This window comes from Atta colombica, unplaced genomic scaffold (assembly GCF_001594045.1).
Source record: "Atta colombica isolate Treedump-2 unplaced genomic scaffold, Acol1.0 scaffold153, whole genome shotgun sequence".
In the NCBI taxonomy this organism is placed as follows: Eukaryota; Metazoa; Arthropoda; class Insecta; order Hymenoptera; family Formicidae; genus Atta; species Atta colombica.
This window is the reverse complement of record NW_017259243.1, coordinates 391,991-414,908: the sequence shown is the minus strand read 5'-3', so window position 1 is coordinate 414,908 and position 22,918 is coordinate 391,991. Positions and strand designations below refer to the sequence as shown.

Here is a 22,918-nt window from a genome sequence, read left to right as displayed (position 1 = left end):
TTATTTATATATTTATATATTTAATTTTCTAATTGTTATTTAAAAATTCGTTTTTAGATATTGGACATCCCACTAGTCAGAAAATTATTAATTATTAATTTTTAATTTTCTGTTTAATTTTCTATATATACATTTTTTTCTTTAATAAAATACATGTTATGATATTATAAGATTACATTTAACAAATTTTAATTTTTAATTTAAGATAATTCTTACCAAAATGCTTTATATTTTTTTAATAATGTTATCGTGAATACACGAATTTAGTTAAAATTATGTGGGTACAAAATAATTATGTAGGTATAAAAAAATCGAGATAAGTCGAATGAGTACCCTTATATTAACAGGATATTAATAATTAAATTTTTGGAAAATACAAAATATAAGGAATTGTTAAATTTTATATAATAAATTTTTTAGTATAAAGATATCGTTCTTTAAGATCCCATTATTATCAGGTTGGATTTATCTCGAACAATTGATACGCGAGAAACTTTTGTACCCATACATATAAAAAGTTACAATAACGCATGTATTTTATTATTATTGAATATATTTCTTCGTAATCATTATTGCCTAAGGAAATTCTATCCGTTATTATTAATAAGAGATGATTTTTAATGATGTGACAGAACATATTTTCTCGTGAATTTTAATATTATATTAAAGATGTGATAAAAATGGTAATTGTATTATGATTGACATGCTATCCATATTTTATTATTATCGTAAGTAGTCTGAAAGATTCAGGACACACACCTTCTTATAACAAGATCACTGGTATTTAACGAATGCTTAACTTTTCTTTGCAAATGGGTCTCATGAATTTGACATAGAATCAAAATACCTTAAGTTCGTTTTCCACTAAAGATTGTTCTTCTTTGTATCAGATATTGGGTATAGGAAAAAGTTCGTGGCGATTTTTTAAAATTAAAGTGTTTTTCTTATAATATTGAAATCATTTTATTTAAACCGTTTTATTTAAATATGCTCCATTATTTTCTATAATATTTTGCCATTTTTGGGGCAGAGCCATAATTCCATCGCGATAAAACTTCTGTGGTTTCTGATCGAAAAACTGCTTCAAGTGATTTTCACAGGCCTCTTTTGAAGCTAGCTTTACACCGTTAAGAGAATTCTGCAGAAACCTAAACAAATGATAGTCTGAGAGTGCTATGTCAGGACTATACGGTGGATGCATTAAAACTTCCCAGCCAAGCTCTCGCAATTTTTGCCGAGTCATCAAAGATGTGTGTGGTCGAGCGTTATCGTGATGGAAGACGACATCTCTCCTATTGATTAATTCTGGCCGCTTCCTCTCAATTGCTTGTTGTAATCTCTGCAGTTGTTCATAGTAGAGTTCGGAATTAATTGTTTGATTGGACGATAACAGCTCATAGTGAATGATTCCTTTCCAGTTCCACACACAACATCACCTTCTTCCTCGTCAATCCAGGTTTTGCGATTGCTTGCGCCTTCTCTCCTTTCTTTATCCACAATCTTTTTCTAGTTGGATTGTCGTAGGTGATCCATTTTTCATCACCAATTATCATTTCAGAAATGGCTTAATTTCATTCCGTTTCAGTAGCGTATCACAAATGTTAATTCGATCATGTTCCTAACACTCAACTCGTGAGGAACCCAAACAACGAACTTCTTTTTGTATCCAGCTTTGTGTAAATGATTTAAAACTGTTTTATGGTTGATGCCTAGTTCCCTGGCAATCTCCACAGTGCTCACATGCTTATCACGCTCGACTTTTACCATGATTTCATCAAACTTTTCAGTGATGGTCAACCGGAGCGAGATTCATTTTTCACATCGAAATTTCCAGCACGAAAGCGAGCGAACCATTTCCGTGTTGCTGATTTTGATAGAGTATCTTGTACCGTAAATAGCGCAAATTTTTCACAAGCCTGTGCAGCATTTTTGTCTTTATCGTAGTGATACTGCAAAATGTAGCGAATTTTTTCCTTATTTATTTCCATTTTCAAAATAAAATAACTTTTGATCCACTTCACCGATTTCAATCTTTTTCAGCTCAAAACAAAGATTAAAATGTCACTTTTTAAACGCACATCCAGTGTTGCCGATGCGATTAGTAGTTGTCGACTGCTGAGCATTTAATGCCATCTAGCGGGAAAAACGCCACGAACTTTTTCCCATATCCAATATTAATCAGCGTACTACAAGGGATTTTGATATAATGAAATTATTGAGATAATTATCTTGAACGCGATGAAATAGTGCTGTTGTAAATATATTAATAATTTTTTATTGAGATATTATTTATCGAGATATTAAGTTTTATATTCGCAAATTAATAATTAATAGTAAATACGATTTAATTGTTATTAATATTTCTTCTACGTTTATTAATATTTCATTAAACATTGATTTAGAAAAATTTGTGTTATCGTATGTATTTTCGACATTTTCATATAATTCCGCATTACAAAAATTTAATTATGCTCCTATGTTATCATTTTTATTTATATTTTGAACAGCATTGATAATTGTATTGTCAATAATTATTATAATTGTAATATTGAATTGTATAAAGAATAATAATTAAAATAAAATAATAATTAAAATATTTAAAAAGTTATTGCAATTTCATTAGTGAATTACAATAAAATAATTATACATAAAAATAAAAAAATAAATTAAAGATATACTTACTAAAAACGGGTTACTTAATTATTAGCAGCTGTTTATTTTATGGAATACACTTACAAAGAAAAGAAAATCGCTGATAAAACTGGCGGGATGATGGAGTGCCTCTATAGCTCGTTTGTGCTAAATTATACCTTAAATTAACAATATGTTAAAAAAGATTGAATTTATTAAAAATCTTAGTAATTATAGAGACTTTGATATACTAGTAATTATATTTGGTAAAAAAAAAACGAGCTGAAAATTTGCATAAAGAAACATAACTACGGAATTTTGTAAGATATATTATAAGACAAAATTCACTAAATTAATTTAATTGAATTTTCAATTATTAAAGTTCAACAACTTTTATTTATGTGAGTCATTTGATAAGTTTGGTAAATTTCCATGAAATGGCGCTACAATCCATTTGATGAACTACGAATTGAACTATGAATTGATTCCTCATCCATCCTATTCTCTGATTTTTCCCTTCTTTCTATTCCCAAACTTAAAAACTTGGCTCGATGGGAAAAAATTCTCGTCAAATGAGGAAATTATTGTCGCCGTCAATGAGTATTTTGCAGACTTTGAAACAGCCTACTTCAAATGACTACCAAACATGAACTATGCGTCCTTTTTGGCTGAAATTTGACCTGAAGGAATTCGAAGAGTGGATCTTTCGAGACGTCGCGTCATCAAATGAATTGTAGCGCCATTTCATGGAAATTTACCAAACTTATCAACGACCCACGTACGTAGAACATGCAAAATAAAAATTTTTTCGTTCAAGGACCCATTAAACTATCCGTCTTATGGATAGTCTGCACTTTCTGTCCTGAGGATTTAGTACAGAGACGAATCACATCTAATTTCAACGATACAATTTTATCAATAGTGTCAGACAATGTATGTAGTCACGTAGTTCTATTCAAATTGAAAATGGATGTACGGATGATTTCGACGGTAACAGGAAGAAGACTGGCATAGTCTTTCTTAGGTTTTCTTCTTAGGTTTTTCTTTGTCATTAATCTAATTTCTGTGAAAGAACAAGCACTTTTGGAATTTAAAATGAGAAAGATATATGTTTGATAAGGCAAACTATAGAAATCAAATCATTATTATATTGTATATGTTTGATATTTGTCGAAAATGAAAAAGTTCTAGTGTAGGAATAAAAAACAGATTTTATATTACTCTCATTCATCATAGAAACCTTTTTAAGCACATTCTACAATTACATAAGTGTAGTTTGTAAGAATTGACAATCAATTGTATAAATATTCTTCTCAGTATTCAGTTGTAATTGGTAAATTTTTACAACTATGATCACTTACAATTGCATTTACGCAATTGTAGAACAGATTTTACGGGAATATTAGGGAGCGTTTACATTAGCCATAATCTGTTCAAGAATTGACTAATCATAGTCAAGTATTCCTCTCTCATTCGATGATTAGAAGGAAATATTCGAAAGTGATTGATCAATTTTTATAGATTACGGTATACGGCATACGGTTACAGCCAATATAAACAAAAGAGAATACGAATTTCAACTTATCGGAAATTGCACATGATTTCTGATAGATTGAAATTCTTATTCTCTGTTCTTTTTTCCTTTCATTGTGCGCAGCCTCTTAGGCCGGAATCAGACTATCAATCAAAACTATAGGAGCTAAAATTTCTTTGTCTTCATTGGTCAAATTTCAAACTTTCAATCTTCAATGCGTGGTCTGATTTCGACCTTACATTACGCAAGAATATTATAAGTCTGTTCTTTTTAACTAAAGTTCTTGCACAGTATATTTTCTTCTTCTTCCCACATTGCAGAGAAAAAGAGCAAAAAAATGAACATTGTAAGAAGTTCAGCTAATAAAACAAGCTAAAATCATAAGTTTCGTATTCTGCGCGCGGAATTTAATTTTGCATTATATCAAGCCAATGATGTATTTACTTTTTAAATGTTCTCAAAGCGGGATTGTCGTAAATTCATTGAAGATTATAGAGTGCGTTCTTTACGATTGTAAAGTCTAAACTGAATGAGCTGAAATCTGACATTGCAGACCCACGCGATAATATACTTATTTTTCTATTTTCTCATTTTCCGCGTCATTATCTGCTTTTCGTAAAATTTCACTGGATCCCACATACGACATACATGTGCGTGGGATCTGTCTTTACATTTAGAGACCTGTATATACGAACGTTCTTTATTTCGTAGCTCGCTAATTTTGCGTCGGTCGATGTCACTAGCGATCGACGATCGAGGATTACGCGTGAAGTATGTTAACTGGATTGATTAAACCGCGAGTGACACGAGAGATGAAACTGATTAAAGTCCTGTGGAGGAACTCCACTGTCGTATATAAGAACGGAGTGCAGTGTATATCCTTGAAACATAAGTACGTGTTCAAATATTTTTTATAACCTCAAAATGCCATGCTAGAAATATACTACGTTTAGGTCCGGTTCCACCAATGTAAGATTAACTTTAATCTCGATTTAACTTACTTACTATTAATCTTTTTTTAATTCTGAGAATTAGAAATTGATAAGGAATAAATTAAACTGAGATTAAAATTAATTTTACACTGATGGAACTAGGCCTTAAGTCCCTTTTCTAATGCTTAAAATTAAAAAAAAAAACACAATAAGTTGAACCGAGATTAAAGTTAATCTTACATTGACTCGTTTCTATCAATATAGTTTAATTTTAATCTCGATTTAATTAACTCTTCATCTTTTTCTAGTTCTGAGAATTAGAAAAAGATAAAGAGTAAGTTGAACTAAATTTAAAGTTAATCTACATTGGTAGAAATGGGCTATTGATAGACAATAATGTCCATTTCTACTAATGTAGATTAACTTTAATCTCGGTTCAACTTACTCTTCATCTTTTTCTAGTTCTAAAAGATTAGAAAAAGACAAAGAGTAAGTTGAACCAAGATTAAAGTTAATCTACGTTGGAATTGGACTTAAATCAGATTTAATGTACTGTATGCATTATGTAGAGGAAATATAATATTGAGATAACATAATTGTTAGTTTACTCATGATGACATCGTTGTAGAAGTACTACAACATCAAATGTGGCTGAGGTAGCTGTGTTTTCGCGAGACGGCGACTCTGGAATGACAATCACAGATGCTGGAGACACAAAGCCGAAGGATGATATGATCTTCAACGCTCTGGGGGCGACTGACGAGTTATCGTCTTACATAGGACTGGCGAGAGAGTTCGCTTGTGACAGCAAAGTTGAGCATCCATATGTTGATAAGCTCAAAAGAGTACAAATGATCTTGTTTGATCTGAATCATGCCATTTCAAAGTCCATGCCTGGAAAGACTAAGTCCTTTGAAAACAAACACACCAAAGATTTGGAAGAATGGATTCTCGAATACGCGAATCAGCTCCCTCCTCCCGAGGATTACATCATTCCAGTAATTACCTAGATATTATTTTTTATGTATACAACATGGTCTTTAAGTATTTTAAAAGATTTTAAAGATGATTTCTCTTTGTGATTCAGGAAAAACTGTATGATCATATATCCAAAATGACTTATAAGAGAAAAGTCATATACACAAATTAAATTATATGAAAAATATATGTTTAATACAAACATAAAAATTAAGCTATGAAATCCTCAATATATTTTATAGCGCTATTAATTAAAATTTGTATTTTATAATTCGAAATATTTATATTTGCTTTTACACAAATTAAATAAATGTACAACAATTTTAATATATATAAGTGTGTCCAGTCGAATTCATTATTAGTTTCAAAGAAACTAGATGTCAAAACTGAAAGAAAAGTTTATTTTTTATTAAATTTAAAATTTTAAAATCATTCTCATCATTAATTTGAAAACTATATATATTTCAAGGACATAAAAGTTCATATTTTGGAGTTATAATTTTTTTTATTCAATCAGGAGTGAACCAAATTTGTCTTTGAAACATAAAATTTTGTTAAAATAACTTCAATGATTTTCGAAGTTTTTGGAAAAACGAATTTTTGCCGATACTTTTGATATCATTTTGGAATTTTCATCTTGAATTTATAGTTTTGATCTTACTGTAAGGAATTCTTTGAATATTTTGGCAATATATTTAAAGATCATCCTGTATAGACACATATTTCCAAGTCAATTCCAATTCTATTTAATGTTTCAAAACTAGGGCGGTGGAAAAGCTTGTGCTTCTCTGCATGTTGCACGAACGGTATGCAGGCGTGCTGAGAGGAGTATCACAACATTAGTACGAGAGGGTGCCCTAGATAAAGAGGCACAAACATATTTAAATAGATTATCGGATTTCCTTCTAACAGTATCACGTATTGCGGCCAAATGTGATCAACGTACGGAAAATATTTATATTCCGCGAGCGGATGTGATGGATGAGAAATAAAAGGACTGATTTACAAATTTTTGTAGGTATCAATTTTTTGCACTCACAAACAAATATAATACACACACAACCACACACACACATACACACATATGTACACATACATATAACACAGTAGTTACAAATATAAATAAATATAGAATAATTAAAATATAGAATTCTAATATTATTTGTTATCAAATGTTTGTCTATACTTGATGTTTATCAAGTAGTAGTCACATACATTTTTGGAATGGATATGTGTTACATATCTAAAATTGCAATAAATATAATAAATTTAAAACAGAATAAAATTAAGTTAAATAAAAATGTAATTCTTAATCTTAATCAAAAATGTTTATTGCATTTTTCAATAGGAATAGTGTAAGATATTGGTAAAAAATACTGTTGACACGCATGTAGATAACTTACTTAAATTCAACTTGTAAATATAAATGCAAATTACTTTATTAGCCATATTGTTATAACAATATTATCAACATATATTTAAATATATAAATTATAATTAATAAATACGAATCTCTTCATAACAGTGTGTTTAAAAAGATAATAATTCCAGTCATGATTTATGTTAAGAGTTCTTCTCCTTCGACTACTTCATTTAAATTAACTAATTCCAATAAAGCAGTGCCTTTTGTTTCTGATCGTATTAATTCATCTATTCCTCTATATTGACCTGGATCAATTAAGCAAATTATTGTTAACGATCCATTATCCCACTCTTCCGTTTCCATTTTAGTTGCAAATTTAACAACTTTATCCTTCAATTTCCTAGCTTCTTTTTCTGGAATAACAATTTTGAGCCTCATTTGAACACGTTCCAAAGGCATCACCTCTTTCAATTGTGAGATAACATCCAGTGCCTGTTGCTTGGCGTTTCGATTAGGTTTGACAGAAAAGTGTATTTCGTCTCTCATGGCGTTTTCAATCATGGTAACTGGATATGGACGTTTAGTCTCCGGATTTATACACTTACTGGCGACTGTCGTAGCGATGTCTTTGAACATGGATTCTAATGCCAAGTGTCTCTCTTTATCAGAAACTTGAAGTTCGCCTTTGGCAAGGATTTGTTTACAGATTTCAGTCTGATCTTCAGTTTCGAAAGCTTTCATGAGATCTTCCTTCTTCGCCACTTGACCCTTTGATACATTGGTGAATATTGTATGTGTTTGCAGTACTTCGTCAATATCCTTCTCTCTGAAATATATTTTAAAGAAAAATAAATGATAAGTATTGAATTATATACACATTGGGAACAAAAAGAATCTTCTGAATAAAACAGCAGATTAGAAAATTTCTAAACGATTGAAATTGACAGTTGAATTAGTAAGCTTCTAAGATGATTTATTTCTATTTAAAAAATAAAAGAGAAAAATCTTGAAGATATAATTATTGAGGAGATTTAACAGATAATAATATTATTTAGAAAACAGTGTACTTAATATGAATAAGTAACTGAGAAATTGTAAATTAGGTTAAACTGGCAGATCATTGTGGCAAGAATAAACTCACAATTTGTTTCTCCAAGACACTACTTTATTCTTGTAGCATGCAATTTCGAATCGCTTGCCAGCCTTCTTCATGCGAACAACGGCTACATTCGTTAACCTTATTTGATTCGTCGGCGTAAATATCTTTGACATTTTTGCAGCGAGTTCGACTCGAGGGATAAACTCAGATAACTGAAGCGCTTTCGATAAACGATTACGGTGAAATACGCAATCGACTATAGTGTCCTTTTTTTAAAATACAGCTTTGCTTTAGAAAACGTTTCACATTGTTTTGCAAGTTAAGATAGAACCGATACACATGTAACTATGCACGCAATGGGATACAATATCAATTGAATCGCTGGAGACGCGAGTATATAAAAAAAAATTATAAATAATAGATTAATGTGACATCAAATATTTAATCGATTTAAACGTTTACATTGTGTTTTAGCATTTAAATAACTTCATATATAACATCTTTCAGCATGTAAATGCTTCAATTTGTTTTTATAAGGCGTGTTTACTTTACGTCAAGTGCAGAAAGTGTAGCTAAAATGATTCAGTTAGCATGATTTTTGTTTCGATATTCTCTTTCTCTCTCTCTCTCTCTCTCTCTCTCTCTCTCTCTCTCTTGTCTCCTCTTTCTCAAATACGTTTTTTTAGCATCGGGTAACAGTAGGTTATTGCATTTGATTTTCTCCCTACATCTCTTTAATAAGTATTACAATTTTTTTCATCTGATTATTAAATTACATTAAGCAAGACTAAGATAAATGACAAATAAAAATTGCAAAATATAATTATATAGATATTTGTTATTAATAATGTGAAAATAACTCGAAATTCCCTGGTAGAAATTTTATCATAATTTTTATACGAATTGGAACATTTTTCAGAAATACTCAGAAATATTGAAAAATTTACATTTTCTCTCAGAATTTTTTATACAAATGAATTCTGAAATATTCTGAAATTTCTTAAGCCATAATTTTTTAAAAATATTTTTAAATTTTTTAGATTTTGTAACATTTCATCAGAATTTATACTTACAAAAAATCATGGAAATTTTACAATATTTCGAATAATTAACATATATGAAAAATTCTGAGAAAAGATGTAGATTTTCTGAGAAATGTTCCAATTTATAAAAAATGTGAGAAAGTTACAAAAATATATAGATAGAAATTCTGATAAATTATATGAGAAATTCTAAGAAAAATTTTCACCAGAGTTGTAAACCAATAAAACACAAAACAAGGGCTGAAATGAGAACTTTGGCGTAGTAAACAGTGCTTATAGATAACTCAAAATCATGGCAGGCAATATCAATTTATTAAGATTTTTGACTCCTCTCTCTAATAGCACACTTTATTCGAGGGACGTTTTGGCGAACATTCTTAAGACTTAGACTATTTGCTTTAGCGCTCATGATGCTTTAAAAGTCATTTTATTCTTGTTTATTAAATATTAAACAAGAATAATTTTTATGATTACAAGCGTTGTGAGTACCAAAACGAACGCAGTCATAGGGATATCCTCTTTAAAACGATCTTTGGAGATCTGTACTATTAGGATTTCAGTTAGTATATGTAATATAATGAATATATGGCATTTCTTTATGGCTAAAACAGAGGAGCAACAAAATTCCTGATAGATGACACATGGTTATAATGATTATACATCCTTCATTATAAATGACAATCCTTTATTTTAAGTTGCTGTCTTTTAAATTTATTTATTTCTTCAAAACTCAATTTTCCTTTGTTTTCTAATATTATTCCTTTATATATCCTTTACTATTCTTTATTTTGACATTATGGGAAATTCTTTTAATTTATATAATTAGCATTCTAACATTATATTAATGAGCAAATTTTTATGGAAAATATTTTACAGTTTCATGCATGTAAATACAATTTGTTCTTGTTAATTATATTTCTTAAATTTAAAATTAAATTTATTCAAACTAAAGTTGCTTTCATTTTTTATTATTTCAAATCTTTTATTATTTCAGATTAAGAGTTTGTTCCAATACAATTGAATCAATTTCGAACTATTAGAAAACTGCGCATTATTTCAATTAGATTATATTAAGCAATAAAATTTTATAATGTATAGATTTTTGGTAGTCACAAAACTGATTTGAAAACATGTAAGAACAAAGCCCTAACTTTCAGATTTGTCCTTTATTTTCATGAAGAAAATATGGTTATCGTACACATGATTAGTTAAGTGTCAATAAATGAACATGTCGAGACTCTGTCAATATATTTTTAACAATTTAATTTTATCCACCTTGTTTATCCAGGAGAGATAAAAGGAAGTAACTCATATTTAAAGATATTTATTATCTTTATATTTCAATAGCGCTAAAAACGTTATTATTGTTTTCGATGTTTGCATAAATATTTGTACAAATATGAGATACATTCAGAACGATAATCGCTCACTGAGCTTTTTGATCTGATTATATTTTAGAATCTGACGGAATATGTCAGATGAAGGAACTATCCTGAGGGTACGTTTCACTAAATGTCGCAACACTTCCGTGTATCATCCATCTTTGTCTAATATTTGATAATAAGAAGGATGACATGAGCGTCGTGAATGTTGTGTAAGTGGAACGCACGCTGAGCTGTCAGTAAACGGTGTCGCACACGTTTAATCTCTTTAAATACATAGAACATCTTACAATTAGTCGTTTTCTTTTTATTAAAACGACAGAACAAATATTTTCTTATTAAAAATACATAAAACACGAACATTCATATTTCTTTTCTTCTTATTAAAATATCAATTTTTACAACAGATAGAAAAGCAATATATTTTTGTAATTGCTATGTCAATTATTAAAAAAATAAATAATATTATATAAATTCATATTCGTAAAAATAAATTTATGATAAGAGAATATTACGCATTAAACTTTTCTTGAAATCAAAGAGGATTAGATAAAAGATTCTAATCTTTCTTGGTTAAAATAATAATATGTAATTATCATAAAATTAATTTAGCTTATCGATAGAGGACATTGCATCTTAAAGATGATATATTAACAATTGAAAATCATGATACACAAAAAAACTTAGTAATAAAACGTAAGTAAATTGGCCACAATCACAGTAGAGATATAAAGCCATAACGTAATGCGTGGTCTACAATGGTAGTAACAATAGTTGATGAGATTGTAAAAATAAGAAATTGATCAATTATAATGAGAAGAATAATTGATTGTAATTAGTTGATTTCTTACTCTTATGGTATAGCCTTATCCACTATTTCTACTGCCATTGTAGATTACATATAAAGGCGTGATCGACTAGAAATTAAGAGAAATTCTTTAGTGTGATCATTGCCTTAATAACAAATATTATCAATATTTATTGCTTAATTATCAATATCTTATTGCTTATGGTCTTATAGTTTCTACTGTGATTGATTAATTCGCTTACTGTTTTATTGCTTAAATTTTTTGTATGCTAAGGCTCTAATGCTTGAACATTATTTTAGATGTTCTTTTTAGCTAAAGTTCTTGCATGATTCATTTTTTATCCTTTTCTTTTCACTTTTCTTTCACTCTTTTAGAGAAAAAAGAAAAAAAGCTAAACCTTGCAAGAATCTCAGCTAAAGAGAATAGGTATATTGATATTTCCTTTTGTCTAATGAAGTACAATGCCTTTGTAAGGCCTTACAAATAAAATGCTTTTGCTATACGGATAAGATTATTTTAAGATAAATTTATAAATAAGTATAATTGTGTAAAACATTCTAAAACGCATTGTGACATAAATCACATACAATAATGATGTTCAATTAGGATAATGTGTATCATTGTAACATTCAACATTTCTATTTTGTATCTTATAGACTTTTCTTATTAGATACTTTCTCATTCACAGATATACATATAGAGACTTACATACAGAGAGACACACATACACACGCATCCAAGCAGAACAAGTCATAATAACATCAAAATGACATTAAAATGAATGAGAAATGATTAAAAAATGACTTTTAATCATTTTGACATTTTAATATCATATATAACTTGTTGTTCTGTTTGGATATATACAATAATACACATATAATAAATTATGGATGATAATAATCCTTAATAGATTATTTGTATTTTTAGGAATAGTCTTATATGAGAATTGTATAATTCTTTTTTTTCATAAGCTCTCCGAAGCGTCGAGTGGCTTGATGCGCTCAGTGCGATTGATTCGCGATTTGTAGATCTGAATGCAATCTCACCTGCGACCAGGTACACTTTGATCACCAAACGTCGTTCGAATCCGGCGTTAAACTATAGGTCCTATATATCAGTGGATATAAGTATATTGTATAGATCCCTTAGACTTACAATTAGAAAATATTAGACTAACAACCTAATTCCGAAAAAAATCTATTGTTACTGAAATTGTAAGCTGATTACTACTGACGAGAATTCGGATCGAGAAATATGTGTACAATCAGCTTACAGTTTTTTTACGAAAAACCGGCAAGATTGGCTATATATTTCTTGAATCGAGAATTCGGACTGAGTTGAGCATCGTGGACACAAGGTTTTAGATCAGAATCAGGCTACGCATTGAAGATTTAGATTGAAAGATTGAAATTTAACCAATTAAAATAATAGGAAAACTAAAATTTCTTTGTCCTCATTAGTCAAATTTCAATCTTCAACCTCAATCTTCAATGCGTAGTCTGATCTCGGCCTAATATGTGTTGACACTATTAACGCACGAGGCGAATATTCTGGACATTTTTAAAAATTTTATCTACAATTTGAAAACTAAAGTATGTAGAACATATGTTCATATAACGCTTTTTACTTATTTTAGTATATAGATTTACCTCCTAAAAATATTGGACATGCATTGATATGCATTTATAGATCACCCTGTATGTTACAAATGAAATATAGTTACTAAAAAATATAATTACTAAAAATTACAATAACATTTTTGCTTATATACTTGGAATACTGTTATGACTAGTTCTTTCCATTTTCAAAATAAATAGCAAGAGATTCTAAAATAGATATCGAAGAAATGCTGTCTTTCTAGAAGAGTTCTTATATCTTTAAATTTTTATCACAATGTTACTTGTATGTGGTACTTTTTCTTGATCTAACTTTTGCTCAATGTAACTAAAATAATATTATTTAATGATAATAAAGTATTAGGATAAGAAATTGAGAATATTGTTAAAAGAATAGAAAATATTGTTCAAAACATTGAAGCGATACTTATTGAGAAATTGAGAAAATATTAAAAAATTGAAATATCGAATACAATTAAATAATTGAATATAATGATTAATAATTTCTCCATTATTCATCGTTTCATGAATGATTGACATAAGCAGAATATTCATAATACTGTTTACCAGTTCAGCAGCAATTGCGATATTTGTCTTTGAAGACTTTGTACTTAAATCTTACAGACGATTTAGCCTGTTAATTTTTCTTTTCTATACGCATTGTTTCTTGGACTACAAATATAAAAATTATTCAAAGTTTTGCATTAAAGTAAATAGTTAATAAATGTCTAAATATAGACCTACATTGTGTAAATCCAGCAGGTGTGACATCCTTGTCTACATTCGTAAATGGTCACTTGTGGGATGATCATATGATCGGCAAAAAGATTGCGTAAATTAGCGTTCCATCGCTTAGGTGAGTATGAAGGCTGCTTGAAAAGATTTCTTGCAGATGTCAAATGTCCTGTTGCTTTATCAAATTGCTAAAGATAATGAAAAAATTTACTCAGAATCCTTAAATCTTCATTTTGATTAAAATTTTTCTTTTTGAATTTTATAAGTCTGTATATGCATCTTTTGCAAATTTATATAATTTAGGAACCTTGCAATGAATCTTTACATCTCGTCGCCATTTCCAGAGCTGTTTGTCAGTTAAAGCAATATTTCTGTCAATAATTTTACTTTGCTTCCAATTCGTTTTAATCAAATAGCTTGAATGTGCTGATTCCAGTTCTATATCCAGTTGTGTTTGTTGTGGAATTAACATTGTTGTTTCTTTCACAGGTAATTCAAAAGACGATATTGTCATATCTTCTAGAGAGGCAATAAGTTCAATCCTTGCCGCTGCATTCTCAAAGGATAACTGTAAAATAATATACATATATGTGTGTGTTACTTTTTATTTATTTAATTTTAAATTCGAATTCTTTCTATATATACAGGATGTCCCGTAAGTTTTGATCAATCGCTTTTGTGTAGATAGAGTGGACTAAACTGAGTCGAAAAGTCCTCTATCATTTTGCAATTTTCGCAATAGTTAACAAGATATTAATTATTAAAAATTGCCGAATATTGATCTTGAATAATTTTTTACTCAAATATTATTAACTTTACAAAAAAACTGTAAAAGACAAAAATCATTTATTTTCTTCTCATAAAGAGAATTCTGAGAATTTTTTCAGAATTTTTTAATATCGTATTTTCTTATGTTAGTAAAAGTAAGAAAATGCAGTACTAAAAAGTTGATAAAAAATTCTGAAAAAATTCTTAGAGTTCTATGAGAAAAAAATAAATGATTTTTGTCTGTTGCAGTTTTTCTATAAAGTTTATAATATTTGAGTAAAAAATTATTCAAGACCAATATTTGGCAATTTTTATAATTAATATCTTGTTAATTATTGCGAAAATTGCAAAATGATAAAGAATTTTTCGACTCAGTTTAGTCCACTCTTTCTACACAAAAGCAATTAGTCAAAACTTATGAGACATTCTGTATATATAGAAAGAATTAGAATTTAAAATTAAATAAATAAAAAGTAATACTAAATAATTTGTCAAACAAAAAAAAAGAAAATGATGTAAAAATAGTTCAATTTCTAAAAATTTTTTGTAGCCATTATGTCATGGTAAACATTTTCGTTTGCCTTCTATTTTATGAACTTAAAATCATGATGTAAGAGTACAACATATTTCATTGCGCATAATGACAGTCAAATATAATTTTGGAACAATTTTTTTTATTGATAGTAAATTTCTAATAACGGCTTTATATTGGATTTTAATATTTTAGATTAATTTTCTGATTAGTCGTCAACATGCATATTGGAAGCGAAACACCCTGTATTCTTATATCATACTTAAAATATTTTTATTATATCCTAACAATCATTATCAATACAATCATAAACAAGTACATACACGTTTTTTCTTTGTAGGTGTTTCCAATTGAATTTGCGACTGTCGGTTTTGTGGAATGAGAGATAATTTATCTTTGGATTTATTTATTTTTTTCGATATATCCACAAGCATCGGATTAAGAGCATTCTGAGATGATTGTCGATGAACTGTTCATTATAATTTAATTAAAATATAATAATACATTTGAGAGTATAATATTTGATATACCATTAATGCATTTACCTTTTGGGAATGTTATTTCAGCCATTTTCTATGTTTTGTTTCTTGTTAATTTATAACTTTTTACAGATCACTAGAAAATCATTAATAGGAAACTATACGTCATTCTTTGTATTAAAGGTGTGACATAAATTAATTTTAAGATAATGATATAAAAGAGAAGAAAAATGAAAGAAAATGATTGCAGATTATCGTTACTTGAAGAATTTTTGCTAAGATTATAGAAAGTTATTAGATTATAAAAAAAAACATAAGAATCATATACTAAAGTCCATGGCACATACAAAAACATAAGACAATAAAACGCAAACGGTAAGAAAATCATAAGATTGGATTCGCTATTGGCCTTATGGTCTCTATTGTGATTGGCCAATTTATTTACTGCTTACGTTTTATTGCTTTACGCTTTTGTATATGCTATGGGGTTAATAATAAAACACTATAATCACGTTCAATTATAAATTTCAACTTTTCGTCTTTTAAGCAATCAAAATTCAGGGGTGTCATATCTCGCATCTGTGAATAAAAAAGATTTTAATATCACCTGAATACAATAGAAATGAATAAAATTTACAAAGAGTAAAAGTAATTTACAAAGAGTAAAAATTTGGAAATATAAAGAATATCATATTTCAAAGAATAGAGATTTAAGAATACAAATTTGCTAAAGTTTACATTAAATCTTATAAAATCTCCATTTACAGTTAATTGTTGCTTATGATCAGGACTTTCATCAAAAAGAGGATATAAGTTGCTTTCAATTGAGTGTTAAGAAAATCTTGAATTCTATGTCAAGATATTCAATATCTTCAAATACATCAAATCCATCTTCCTTGCTTCTGTGCAGTAGTGAGACCTATCTTTTCTTCTTTGAGGAGGACAATTAAGATTTTATTCAAATTCAAAAGCGTCCTCTGAAAAGTGATGAAATTATGTAGACTGTGAATAGAATATCATACTATATACAGGATGTTTCTGATCATCAACAATCAGGACACACTATAAAATTAAGGATTTTCTCGAATCTATCGAGCTTATTTATTAATCCATAATTTCTTGATCCATAGCATAAATTAAATAATAAACCATTTTTAAAAATTGTTTATAACATTATTATTTATAACATTTTTATAACATTAAGTTTTTAATATTATTATTTATAACATTATTTATAACAACTCGGTAAAAAATTTTTCATGCATGAATATGTATAAATATGTATAAATATGTATAAATAAACACACATAAATATTCATAAACATGTATAATTATATATGTCCATACATGTTCACACATCCTTCTTTCTTTTGTAAAATTATTTTTTAATGTAATAGAAATAATAACAGTAATGTGAAAACATAAAAAATAATTAAAGGGATAATTTTCGCATTGTTTGTTTTAGAAAAAAATAAGTTTGGAAAAATGTAAAAAAAATTGCTCATATATAATTATGCATAATTTTATATATAATTGTATATAAGTAATTTTTTTACATTTCTTCAAACTTGATTTTTTCTAAAATAAATAGTGAAAGTTATTTTGTTAATTATTTTGAATGTTTTCATATTACCATTATTATTTCTATTACACTAAAAAGTAAATTTACAAAAGAAAAAAGGATGTATGAACATGGATATATTTCATATATAATTATACATGTTTATGAATATTTATGCGTGTTATGTATGTATGTTTATGTATGTTTATACATATTTATATATATTCTTGAAATATATATTCATGAAAAATTTTTGATCGGGAAGTTTTCAAAATGATTTCTATTTTGTATGCATAACGTGGCTCTATCAATTATATCTTTTGTATTTCGCTGTAGTATCTTTTCATCTATAGTTTATAAGAATTTAGTAGAAATCAAATAAGAGATTATAACTCAATTACACTTCGCCTTTGCAATTATAAGTGAAAATGCTACAGCGAAGTACAAATGATATAATTCATGAGCCATATTATGCATATAATAAAATGAAAACTTGTTATAAATAATTTAAAAAAATAATTTATTAATTAATTACACCAAAAAATCAAAAAATTATTAGGCTCAATAGGAAAATTCTTATTTTTGTAGTGTCCCGATTGTGGGTGATCAGAAACACCCTACGAAATAAAAATTCATTCTGATAATATTTAATTGACAAAAATGAAATTTCGTTATGCCACACATTAATTATGACACATTAATTATGACACATACGAATGAAGTAATTCTGATTTATCATTTATGATTTATCATAACTAAATTCTTATCAGAAAGAAAATTTTTTTATGAAAAATAAAAAATGAAAGAATATTCATGAACATTCAGAATTGAGGATATAAATGAAATAATATACCAACCCATGCAACAATTCAATGTCCTTGGATGTTCAAAATATATTCTCTCATTTATGTCACCATATTGAACATCTCAAGAATGTTATTTGGACATCCCATAATAAAGTTATTTTAAGATATATAGACATTTTTGGATTCTCCACTCGAATATATCCAGCTAAAGAATATTCAGATTCCTCTTCGGTGTTCCATGGGACGTTCCAATTGTCACTTTATTCATCTGGGACAGTAAAAAAATCACACAGATCGGAGCACTGGGAACGCATTCCCATCTGAATGTTTCCCTCATGTTATCCTTGTTTAATATTCAATGAATAAGGGCGTGTTCAAATTCCCACCCGAGTGCTCCCCAGGTATGGCGTTATCCTTGTTTAATATTCAGTGAATAAGGATAAAATTTTCGAGTAGCATTCGAGTAGGAATCAACACAACTCTGGTGAAACGGATGCTGCAGGGTGATGTAATACTGACTTCCTGTAGTAAAGATATATGTTGCAAAATACATCGATAATATTGAAATTTTATATTTTAGGTTATGTATGCCATAGATTTTTATTGTTAATACATTTCAGAATATATTTGAAGGTGTCAAATTCGAAATTTTAGATATTAAAAGATGAATTATGTAAATTATAAGAAATAATCAATTAACGAACCTTAATACTTAATGGATAATTATTTATTTGTTATAAAAATCAATAAATTTGATCTGGTAATACAGGAGGTAATACGAAGATTATCCGAGTTATCGGATTCATAATTTTATTTTTAAATTTATTATATGGTTTTTTGGAATTCTATTACTCCGTGTTCAATACTTTCATATCGAAGTCATTATTCGATAAATCGATTGTAACTACTGCTATCCTATAACCTAATATACACGTTACTCATAGATTTTCACTATAATAACAAGATTTGTACGTATATGCATATATTCTACAATATTCTATTTTTTGTAAATATTTATATCATTATTTTGTATGACAGACATATGCCAAGACAGCGTATTTATAAGAAAAAGGAAAGAAAGATGTGGAATCAGTGGAATCCAAAACGCATGGAAGAAGCCATTATTTGTGTAAGAATCAATAAATTAGGCTACACAAGAGCAGCAAATATGTTTAAAGTTCCCAGAACCACTCTTCGGAGATTGCCTGCGAGTGACTTGCCACCAAAAGATTGTGTAAATATGAGGACGAAAACCAGTAATATCTCCAGAAATGGAAGTTAGTTGATTACTTATTGGAAATGGAAAACCGATTTTATGATTTAACAAGAAATGATGTGAAAAACATGGCTTACCAATTAGTTATAAGAAATAAGTTAAAACATCCTTTTGGACATAATGAAAAAGCTGGTAGAGCTTGGTTTGACAAATTTATAAGAAGACATCCAATATTAACTATTCATAAACTAAGTAGTACATCATATTCCAAAGTGGCAGGTTTTAATAAAGAATCTATGTCTGCATTTTATAACATTTTGGAAAATATATACAAGAAACTATAACTCTGATCGTATATTTAATGTGGATGAAATTGGATTCTCTATAGAGTGAATTTCCATACGTAAGGTCTAAAAGAAAAAAAAGAGATATGTTATTATTATATATAGAGTAAGTTCTTTTATTTCTATTATAAGAGGACTTTATAACAGTATTTTTGTCTGATGAATATAGGTTGATTTGCTTATGGCTGTAGAAAGAAGCTGTATCATTACAGTTATTTGTTGCATGAGTGCAGAAGGAATATTTATCCCACCAATGCTGATATTTCCCTGTAAAAATATGTCAAATATTCTAATGAAAGGTACACCTATTGGATATATTGGTATATGTCTATCTGGATGGAAATCCATTTTTTTACAGAGTGGTTTTAACATTTTATCAAAAAGACAAATCCTACAAAAGAATCTCTTGTTCTTTTAATTTTGGATGGTCATTACTCTTATACAAGGAACTTAGACATGATGGATATTGCACGCAAAAATTATGTTACTATTTTGAGCATACCATCTTATACTATACATAAAATGCAGCTTTTAGATCACACATTCATGGGACCATTCAAATAATATTATAGTGAATATATTCATATTTGACAACGTGAGAATAAACGATCAGTGAGACTGTATGACATAGCTGAGCTTTTGGGAAGAGCTTATCTTCAATGTCAAACAGATCTAATCACTGCTAATGGTTTTAAAATTACTAGAATTATCCATTTAATCCGCATATTTTTTCGGATAGTGATTTTATCGCATCCATTCCAGTAAAAGAAATTCCTACAAATCCTATGTCATCTACAAAACAGATAATTGTTACTACGAAGCATCATGATCAGCAAATAGAAGAAAATTTTATACAACCAAGTTACTCTAAAGATTGTAAGACAGAACAAATAACAATTTCCGTATCGCCTAAAGAGATATGACTAATTTCACAAATTAAATCAAGAAAATCTACTTGAGTCTACAAATTTTCACAGGCAGCAATCATTATAGAATCTTCATATTAGAAAACATTATGACCTTAAATAATTCAGATATGAAAAAACTACACCAAAGAATTCTGTACCATCCAAAAGGAATGTGAAGAAATGTAGAAAAAAAAGAAAACTCGGAGGATGTTAATAAAGAATCTAACTTCTTTTGTGAATTCTGAACTTCCATCAGAACTTCCACTTAATGAAGCTGTTCTACTAAAGAAGATGCCTGTATTTTCTTTTATGGATCATTTTCGGATGACTAAAGGAGAGACATGGATTCAATGTATAATGTATAAAATGTGGGCACACATTGCTTGCTCTAGAGTTGAAAACGAAGACTATATTTGTGACTTTTGCAAATAACCTTATAAAAAGCAAAGTTTTTTATTTTATTTATTAGTTTTATAAGTGTAAGAAATTTACTAGATATAGACACAACAACAATCATCATGACACATCAGCGTCAAGACTGTGTGGCTCAGAATGAAAGTCTACCAATTCGGAGAAGAGATCAGGCTTGGGATCGAGAAGAGGAGCGCCCTATATATTTTTCTCTGTCAATTATTTACAGAAGATTTTCAATTTTGTTTAGATAAAAAGCTAAATGACTAAAAATCTAATCAACAATTTACATTTAAAAGTTTAAAAGCTTTTAAGCTTTCTTTTTCAATATTTTATAGCTTTATAAGGAAAGCTTTTCAATTTTATTTAGATAAGAATTAAACAACCAAACAAAAAATCTAATTAACAATTTACATTTGATTTAAAAGTTGATTTTAAAGTTTAAAAGTCTTAAGCTTTCTTTTTCAATAATTCAGTTTAGTTTAAAAGTGTAAAAGTTTCGAAGTTTTATGCTTTTTTAAAAATAAATACATAATTTTTAAATAAAATACTGTGTTATTAAAACAAAACTAATTTTTTAAATCTATTTTTGTGGGAGGACCACATTATCATCTCTGTTCTTCTTTGATTCATTATGCAGTATCGTCATATTTTTATAAATAATGTAAATGCTAAGTAATAAATGTAATTTGGAGTCTAAAATCGAAACAACGTGTTAGATTAAACAACGTGTTGACGAATGTAAACATTAAGTTTTAAATTTAAATATTGATTATAAATCATATTTTATTATATAAAATGTATATAAATATACATATACATATAAATTTATTGTTACGATGGATGTCAGATGTCGTATGATGGATGTCGTACGTAGTGTGAATCCTATATCTCAAATAATCATACGGTGGGTTCATTCGGAGTGACCCCGAGACAAAACGAACAATATTGTTATAGCATCTCTAAATACAAAAATAAGCAAACTCACTAGGTATTAATCAATGAAATTATAAATATTCTAATAAATTCAATCACTTTCATAATTTTCACCTCGTTTAAAGAACAATAATAAGTCTTCAGCTATTATTGCTCGAGTCTCAGTGGCTGAGCCACCAATCGCTCACGTAACATTTTGGCTCAGAAGTGTCTTTATCATGACATAAGAAGACAAGATGTACCATTCGAGAATGTAGAATAGGAAAGTGAATTAGAAGCCAAAATTTGATTAGCTATTCTAATTTACTAGCACTATTATACACAGGAAAGTGCATAGAGGCCAAAATTTGATTGGTTCCAGTATTGCCATTATGCGTAATGGTACACCTTATATTCTTATATTATGATCTCTATATCTCAAACGTACTAAAGTCGCATTTTTCGTTATTAAAGAATATCTTTCTTGCTAAATAATTTTTATTTTTTTAAAAAGTCAAGTATTAAATTTTTTATTATTAATGTATTAATATGTTCTATATAATAATATAATTGTAGTAATAATGCGTATATAATAATTAGAATTCTCTGAAAAAAAAATGTTTTATATATAATTGTATAAAATTATATAAAACTATATGTAATTTTATATAATTGTATAATTATATATAAATATATTATTAGGTGTATAATTTTGCTTCCGCCGTTTTTTTTCGAAATTCGAGGCTTTATTGTAAAAAACTGGTTATACATTTATGATTCAAAGTATTGTCCATCGCTGGCCACTACTTTCTCCCATCTTTCGGGTAGCGTACGAATCCCGCGTCGAAAAAACTGG

At 28.3% G+C, this 22,918-nt stretch overlaps 3 protein-coding genes across 4 annotated transcripts; 1 reads left to right on the top strand and 2 right to left on the bottom strand.

The window, feature by feature from the left end:
• Positions 1-4,862: 4,862 nt before the first annotated feature.
• On the top strand, positions 4,863-7,084 carry LOC108685403 (cob(I)yrinic acid a,c-diamide adenosyltransferase, mitochondrial-like). 2 transcript variants are annotated; one of them, XM_018190175.1, is made up of 3 exons: positions 4,863-5,057; positions 5,729-6,095; positions 6,840-7,084. In XM_018190175.1, the coding sequence occupies exons 1-3, from the start codon at positions 4,939-4,941 to the stop codon at positions 7,065-7,067; spliced, it is 714 nt and encodes a 237-aa protein (XP_018045664.1). In that variant the 5' UTR covers positions 4,863-4,938; the 3' UTR covers positions 7,068-7,084. The 2 variants fall into 2 exon arrangements, with proteins under 2 accessions (XP_018045664.1, XP_018045663.1); XM_018190174.1 differs by having other exon boundaries at positions 4,864-5,057; positions 5,726-6,095.
• Positions 7,085-7,633: 549 nt separating this feature from the next.
• On the bottom strand, positions 7,634-8,886 carry LOC108685402 (ribosome maturation protein SBDS). The gene is made up of 2 exons (XM_018190173.1): positions 8,580-8,886; positions 7,634-8,264 (listed from the first exon to the last, which is right to left on the bottom strand). Exons 1-2 carry the CDS (start codon positions 8,708-8,710, stop codon positions 7,634-7,636), a joined length of 762 nt encoding a protein of 253 aa, XP_018045662.1. The 5' UTR covers positions 8,711-8,886.
• Positions 8,887-14,127: 5,241 nt separating this feature from the next.
• Positions 14,128-15,992, bottom strand: LOC108685404. Its single transcript, XM_018190176.1, has 4 exons — positions 15,968-15,992; positions 15,746-15,891; positions 14,430-14,690; positions 14,128-14,310 (listed from the first exon to the last, which is right to left on the bottom strand). The coding sequence occupies exons 1-4, from the start codon at positions 15,990-15,992 to the stop codon at positions 14,128-14,130; spliced, it is 615 nt and encodes a 204-aa protein (XP_018045665.1).
• Positions 15,993-22,918: the final 6,926 nt, after the last annotated feature.